General features: G+C 36.6%; 1 protein-coding gene across 2 annotated transcripts; it reads right to left on the bottom strand.

Annotated features, from left to right (window-relative positions):
- Nucleotides 1–297: 297 nt before the first annotated feature.
- LOC123866496 lies at nucleotides 298–3,673 on the bottom strand. Of its 2 annotated transcripts, none has more exons than XM_045908128.1 (5): nucleotides 3,310–3,673; nucleotides 3,034–3,234; nucleotides 2,177–2,356; nucleotides 1,515–1,785; nucleotides 298–950 (listed from the first exon to the last, which is right to left on the bottom strand). In XM_045908128.1, the coding sequence occupies exons 2-5, from the start codon at nucleotides 3,232–3,234 to the stop codon at nucleotides 667–669; spliced, it is 936 nt and encodes a 311-aa protein (XP_045764084.1). In that variant the 5' UTR covers nucleotides 3,310–3,673; the 3' UTR covers nucleotides 298–666. The 2 variants fall into 2 exon arrangements, with proteins under 2 accessions (XP_045764084.1, XP_045764086.1); XM_045908130.1 differs by having other exon boundaries at nucleotides 3,415–3,673.
- Between the last annotated feature and the right edge of the window lie 4,417 nt (nucleotides 3,674–8,090).

Here is an 8,090-nt window from a genome sequence, read left to right as displayed (position 1 = left end):
TCTTTGTTGTCTGTCTGTCCGTTTGTCGTGTCTGTCAAGAAAGCTTATAGAGTACTTCCCGTTGACCTAGAATCATGAACAGAATTCGTACAATTGCAAGTCGGACTCGTACACAAAGGGTCCAAGAAACCATCGCGCAAAGAATAACTATTTAGTTTTTCAGTTTTCGGATGTTTCCTTTTATTTCTGCTTTAAAACATTGCTATCTGGCAAATTTTATGATTCTAGGTCAACAGGGAATACAATCCTATCATTTAAGAGATATGTAATATGTTTAATTAAAGAAAAAGCAAAAAATTAAATAAAGTATTTATTCCATTGTAAAAATCTAGTAACAATCATAACAAATAACAATAACTATCCTGACATAGGAACTTTGTTTTTATTAAAAATACTGCGATAATAAAATTAAGTAATAGGTAGGTACATAAACTACTTATTTTACCTAATTAAGTAATAGGAATACTACTTATTTTACCTATCTATTTTTCCATAATTTACTTTAAAGGTAAACAAGTAACTAGCCACGGCCGAAGCCACCCACCAGACCAGATCAGAGGAAAAGAAATTATAAAATTCCAAATTTCCTTTGCCGGGAATCAAACCCAGGGCCTTCCACTAATAAGACCACAGCGCTCACCACTGCACCAGGGAGGTCGACGTCTATCACTGATTTCCCCCAGGGTCGCCCATAAGTCTTCCGGTTTGGGTAACGGTAAAGCCATCAACCACTCGTTGTAAGGCAGCAGTTTGCTGTTGTAGGGCAGCAGTTTGCTGTTGTAGGGCAGCAGTTTGCTGTTGTAGGGCAGCAGTTTGCTGTTGTAAAGTAGCAGTTTGCCGCTCTGACGCCTCAGCGATCCTTGTGAGAGCCGCAGCATTCCGCTCCTCGATGGCCAACCACCTGGCTTCCAGCTGCTGAGCCCAGCTGGGCAGCTTCATGTCCTGGTCAACTGGAATGAAAATGATCACTATCATTACTATAAATGCGAAAGTGTTTGTTTGTTGGTTTGTCCTTCAATCACGTCGCAACGGAGCAACAGATTAACCTGATTTTTTACATGGATATAGTTGAAGACCTGGAGAGTGACATAGGCTCCCAACTTTATCCCGAAAAATCAAAGTACAGAGATAGCTTGCATTCCGGGGAAGGACATAAATAAGCTACTTTTGGTCCAAGAAAATCAAAGTGTCCATGAATTAATGTGAAGCATTTATTTACTAAGAAAATAGCTTGCATATTAGAATTTGAAACAGACTAGTAGTCATCCCTACTACTTTTTTTTATAAACAGTTCCCACAGAATTTTCAAAACACATATATCCACCATCATCTAGTGTGTATGTTATAAATAGACCAGACATTAAACTATCTTTCTCTATTAACATAGCCTTTAGTTATCCTATAAACATAGCCTTCACTTGCCCTATAAACTTAACCTTTACATGGCCTATAAACATAGCATAAACATAGCCAAGATCCAACTAAAAAGACATACAACCTTACTTAATACTTACTATTTTGTCTGAGTTGATTGGACTGGGACGCCACATTGTCTTCCCACTGAGTGGCCTGGTCCTCCACTGTCAAAATAGCCCAGTCCTCCGGTTGGCTGTCCTGGTCCTCTTCCAGCGGGTTGACTTGCAGGCTGGGAGCCTCCGGAGAGGCTGCAGTTGAATCCCTCTCGTCTATGGTCTCAACACTAGGCCTGCCACTATCAGGTGTCAGGTCGATTGACAAACTGTCCTCTTCTACTGCCTTCATAGAGGATAATGCTCGAACTGAAACCTGCAAAATATATTGTATAGAAATAAAAAATTGCCCGCCACTTCGTCTGCGTGAAATTAATCATAAGTTAGTCATACTCATACTACACTAATATTATAAATGCTAATTGTCAGTTTGTTGGTTTGTCCTTCAATTACGTCGCAACGGAGTAACGGATTAACCTGAGTTTTTTATATGGATTTAGTAAAAAACTGTTGTATTGTTACATTACAAACAGACTCTTTTTCTTCCAGAAAATGAGAGGGATATTTTATTCCCTTGGAATATTTAAAAAACTTAAATCTACACAGACCAAGTTGCAGGCATTGGTGAAAATCTTATCACTACTGAACACAGTTCTCCTCAGAATCAGAAGGGCTAAATCTTTATCAAAATTAAAAGGAAAACTAACTTTAAAGGGTGCTGGCACTCCCCGGAATTGCTTGACTGCTACTGGACCTACAAGAGCCAAGATCTTCTTTTCTGCTGGCGTCAGAGGTACCAGCCGAGTTGGGCCTTCACCCGTATGCCGAGCCATCCTTCGGGAATCTGCCGCTTTGCTCTTGACTTTCGCCTTGATTTCTATCCAGTACTATGCAATAAACAGGTACAATTATTGTATTATATTCTTTATTGTATTATTCAAATTCTTCTATCTTCAAAGTTAAATATAGTAGACTTATTAGGCTGACATCTATAGAGCATACTTTAACTTTGATCAGACTTAAGTTACTGTTAAAACAAGACAGATTTATGTCAGTGATATAAGTGTCTAGTTTTAAGATCTACAGTAAGTCACACAGTGAGTACTTTGACTTTACTCAGACATTACTTAAGAGTTAAAAACAAGAAAGTTTCTTTCAGTGCCATAGGATACTTATCTCGTATTAACTATGTCTTAAGTCTGAGCAAAATCCAAGTACCTACGCTCTAATAGATCTCACCCTGAAGTTACTTATGGTTAAGTTTTGGATAAAATTGTTTGGGTAAAGCGACATAATATTATATAAGTAACTATTTTATTGTAATATATAATATGAAGTAACTAGGTAGATATATTATTTTTTATTAGCTGATATCCGCAACTTCATCCGGGTGGATTTAGGTTTTTAAAAATCCTGTGGGAACTCATCGATTTTTCAGTATAAAAAGTACCTAGCCTATGTCACTCTCCAGGTATTAAACTATACACATAAAAAAACCACATTATAATTATATAGATAACTACATATATAGACAGTAATACTATAGAATGTAAATGAATATTACTCTTCGCCACTGTGCGGCTGTTTTGTGAACCCCTTCCTCAACAGCATTCAGCTGGGGGGCAATGCTTTGCCAGGCCTGGCGCGCAGCCTGGCTCGCCAGAGACCCTCCAGGACATCGACCCATCGCAATGTCGCGATGGGTCTCTGCGAACTTCACTAAGAGTTCGCATTGTCGGGCTGACACTTTTCTAGTTGGAGGCATCTGAAAAAGACAAAAAGGCAAAAAATTCATGACGTAGTTACCTACATTTTGCCTACATTCAAATTTTGTACTTACTGAACTTGTTACTGAACTATTAACACTATGCCACTACACACGCTACATCTCACAAATATTATACGATTCTATAGTCATAACTAAGTTATTTATGTTTTTACATACTTTCCGAACCAACAGAAGTCTCTAATCAAAAAACTAGTTAACTTTTTCAAAAGAAAAACTGCACCGCGCTCGCTTTAAAAGTTCAAATCTTTCAAATTTCAAACAGTGAAACACCTGCGGGCTGATTCGCTAACTTAGTGATCATCTGAATAAGGATATTATGCAGTGATGATCACCGCTACCGTCCAGAAAAGATCACCACAATTATTTTACAAATTACTCTGTAGTCTATGACACTGAATCCCTGATTCTGTGTCAGCTGTATGAAACTGAAAGAAATTATGTTCATTTGACATTTTTATGTTCATTTGACATTTACGTTTAATCCATTGAAGGTTTGCTAGCAAAAAATATTTTTGTATCGCTCAGTGCAATAGCAATGTAGAACCTACTAATGTCAAATGAGTTTGATGTACCTACTCTGTGGATGACCTTTATTTATTTTATTGGTAGGTTTATCTGTGGATGACGTTTATTTAGTATTTTGTATTTAATTTCGATTCAATGCCTTTTCTTTGCCTGAAATAAGAATAATAATATTAATTACCGAGCTGAGCTAGCGAATCACCTGTGGACATAGAACAAAGCATATAATAATATGTAAATATTTATCTGGTCTATGGTAAATTATACCACCACTTACAGTAGACACGGGTAACATTGATATAGCTTAGCATATAATATATTATTATAGGAATTTTAGGACACCTTTTTAGCGTAAAGGTAGGTAAGTAACTAACTATGTTGTGTTCTCTAAGATTTCTCAATAATTAACAACCTGTTAATTATTTGTTCTCTGGAACAACCTTCCGGGCAGGTCGTCCTTTGGATCCATGTTCCACAAGCGGCAGTTAAAAATATAAAATCAATATAGTACGATCGGCTTACATCGGGCAGCGACAGAGCTTTAGAGGTCAGAGGTCACTTTGACAAGGGTGAACGAATGGCAGTCGATTTCATGCTGAAATACACCTAAGCGACAATATTTCTTTAAAACTTTATATATACCTACCCAGTACACATCGCTGCAAATGTTATTCCCATGCGATATTATTTTATTACTCCCTAATTGAATTTTTATTCATCTACACATCGGTACTTAGCTCAGTTACTTTTTTCTATTGAGGTACAGAACGCTAAAAATGCATGTATGTACTCTGTACCTTGTTCAGATTGGCTCACAAGATTTTAGCTTATATTACTTATCTCGTTTGGTGCTATAGGTACTTACTTAGTTACGTCTTATTAATGTTGGAGGACCTATTCGCAGTATGTGTCTCGTAATTCTAGAAGATGGATGAGTTAAAGATATAGCTTATCGTGATCAGCGGGTAAAGAGCCGGTCAAATGGACACTTCTCATGATGATTGATGTAGCAGATTTGCTTATCTAGATATAGCTTAGGATCTCTGCGGTTCCTAACGTTTTTAGATTTTTCACGAGTTTCAAAGGAACCTAAATTTTTTTCGTAATATAATATTTACCTACTTAAATGCTCTACAAGTGGAATTTTAATAACAGAAGAAGATACTTTACGATTTTACATCTCACCAACATTGATAAGATTCCAGCGTGAACCGCTCTTTTAAAAATTTACATAACGCCGCCTTTATTTAACAATTTTATACATTCCATACGAGTGTAAGGTTATTTTTAAAAATTGATTTGAGTTGTCAAAAATAATATAAAATTATTAATTTATCTAATGCAGGTAGTTTGATAAAATCGATATTTGGCTCATTCGATGTCATACAATCTGTTGCTAGGAGGCCAACAAGATTGAACTTGCATAAATACGGGTGTTTTGAAGGTTTTATAGTTCAGTCTCCTTCTGAGATTCGGAGCGATATCGCATATTTTCGGTATTTGGATTGTGAACTGAATAATTAGATGTTGTGATAGCAATCACGCTCTAATTAAATAGTTTATTTTGGCATTCGTTTGTTTAGATTAAAACTCTCGGATAACCTGTACACATTGAACTTGTGTTTCTTGTGTTGGTTTTGGGAGAACATTCCAATAATTCGATAAAAATATTAAAATAATACCTGCTTTTCTGAGTGACGCCAATACGAGGAATGACAGAATAAACTTTCCACTACCGCTCTACATTATTGCCGCCTGATACCCCAATTGCCATCTCGACCTGTCGCAAACTATACCTATCTAACAATGATTATACCAATGAAAAATCTAAACTACAATCTGTTTGATTACAACTCAGCGCACAACACAGCAGCTGAATATTTCCAGTTGACCTGGTTTTTTAATAGTCAATGAGTCCCTGGGAACGTACCCATTCCTCATTTTACTTTCATTAATTTGCCTTTAATGGATCGTTCAATTTAAATCCTGAAATGAAACCGGCCAATTAGCGATAATAAGCCATTTTATTTGGAATATCCCATATTATTATTTGCTTTATTTACGGTTGACGGTGAATTGACAATTTATTTGGTTTATTTTAGCTGTTTCCTACGTATTTGCCCCATATTTTCTCGTATAAAATGACATGAAAGTCTTTTTGATCTCAAGGGCTCTGTCTAGTCAAGGTGTTTTCAGTGTATACCTACCTATCCTGGCAGTGGGTAGGATAGGGATACATACTGAAAACCCCAGTGGCACAGTCCATGTCTTGAATGATGCAACTCAAGTTCCTGGGTGTCGGATTCGTCCTTTAGTATTATGATGGGTGGATGGCCCTCATAATCGTCATTGTCAACCGATACACCATACATTTCTGGGCTTAGGTCTCCACACGCCACGGTCTTGCACCGCCTGAATCCAGCGGCTCCCTTCAACTCGTTTGGCTCGTCTGTCCACGTAGTGAGGGGTCTTAAAACGCTGAGATTTCCGTTGCGAGGTCGCCATTCTAGCACCCTGGGACCACGTCGTCAATGTATTAGGATGGCCTTTACCTACCTAATATAATTTCAAGTCCTCGAACTAGCGAGAGGCGATGACTTGAAGTTACTCCACCACTTACCTACTTCCATGTCGTGCGTACCAACTAACGTGTAAGACCTTTAGATATTGGGAGTAGGTAAATGGTGTTACTATTGTATGTTGAGTTTGAGAAGAGATTTTAAGTATAGACGAACCCACAAAAACAAAGTTGTAGAGTTCGTTAATATAGATGAAGCTATGGAGGTAAAGCTAATCACAAAATGTAATCAAAATAAATCCTCCACGTCTATGAGCCTTTTTCCATTATTTTGGAAATAAACATTTGTATTTTCTTACGAAGATATTGCAAAGAGAAAGTTTTATAAGGCTTTTAGCTTGTGAAAGTAAAAAGTACAAGTTTATTCCCCGGGGATTACATGTAAAATAATAATATATTATCCGGGCGCTCCACATATGAAAATATCTTCTGCAAAACTTTTGCTGTTTAAGTGGTAGCTATCTTTTACGATTCTCAGAATCTTAGATAAATATATTTTTATTAAGTGGTTACAACCGGCATAATACATAACATCGAGCATTTTATTTTGTTTATATTCCTTGTTTTTGTGATTTGATAACTCACTAATCAACACTTTTTATACGCATCAAACATGCATCAAACCAATTTGGCATTGGTTCGTTCTTCATTACTGCTTCACTGAGTGACATTAAAATAATTTTGTGGGAAATCTTCAATGGATTAAATATAAATGTCAGATGAGCTCGGTGGCTATTATACAGTGTTGATCACTGAGTTAGCGGATCATCCGCAGGTCCCATGGCGTTTGATAAGTAAGCCATTTTAACACATTTCCAGACAATTTTTATTGAAAGACCGTTACTTATTTAGCCTTTCTTTGTCATTTTGTTCGCACGCCTCCGGACCTCTTATTTGATTTGTAACAAAGGATCCTTTCAGCACAGTTCTGTATTCCGTGACTCTACTGAAGATCCTATTATGTAACTACTTATGTATTGTGATTGTAAAAGAACATAATAAGTAGACATCACCATGCTATTTGGGGTCCCAGCATACATTACTTTACTCTATAAGTAGGTCCCAGTCGGGGTTTAGTCCGGGGTTCGATTCCATACCTAACTTTTCGGAGTATGTGAGTTTTAAATAAAGACCATGGATTAACAATTTGCATCGCTTGTTTTAAGCTATTATAAAATATTAAGTAGGTATCTATTTGCTTTAATAGTGAAGGAAAACATCGTGAGATAATCTGCATGCCTGAAAGTTTTCCAAAATCAGGCCAACCATCAGGCCTAGACATCGCTATAATAGGTATTTATTGGTATTTATAAATCATTAATTTTAATTTCACTACCCTTATTCGATAAAACAATTGCTTCGATTCCAATAAAATCTGCCATGACACCAACATTGTCTTTACTTGTCTTGCCTGTCACCAATATAACTCAGCCTGTCTTGTCTAACACGAATATTAGAAAATTTAAGACGACTTTAATGAAAATTAATGGAATTTCGGATGTTGCTTTTAATTAACGAATATTAACGTTTTACTTAGGACCCTTAGGAGGCGCAATATGATAAGTTTCCTCGCACTTTTCATCCCTAGGGATGAATAAATCGTGCCGAAATAATTTGTACAAGCACCTAGATACGTTGGACACAAAAGGAAAAATAATAATAGAATATTTTGGCATATCGAGTATTCAGGAACTTTGGTAAGTATATAATCATTAGGTAGATAGGCACAATA

The sequence above is a fragment of the Maniola jurtina genome, chromosome 6 (assembly GCF_905333055.1).
Source record: "Maniola jurtina chromosome 6, ilManJurt1.1, whole genome shotgun sequence".
Classification (NCBI taxonomy): Eukaryota; Metazoa; Arthropoda; class Insecta; order Lepidoptera; family Nymphalidae; genus Maniola; species Maniola jurtina.
The sequence above is the reverse complement of the archived record's forward strand: the minus strand, read 5'-3'. Positions and strand labels throughout refer to the sequence as shown.

Excerpts from the sequence above, each read along its gene's own strand:
- LOC123866496 (XM_045908128.1), bottom strand. The coding sequence starts at position 3,234 with ATGCCTCCAACTAGAAAAGTGTCAGCCCGACAATGCGAACTCTTAGTG. Across the intron at positions 1,786-2,176 it reads GAGTGCCAGCACCCTTTAAA|GTTTCAGTTCGAGCATTATC; the intron begins GTTAGTTTTCCT and ends TATATTTTGCAG. Across the intron at positions 951-1,514 it reads CAATCAACTCAGACAAAATA|TTGACCAGGACATGAAGCTG; the intron begins GTAAGTATTAAG and ends TTTTCATTCCAG.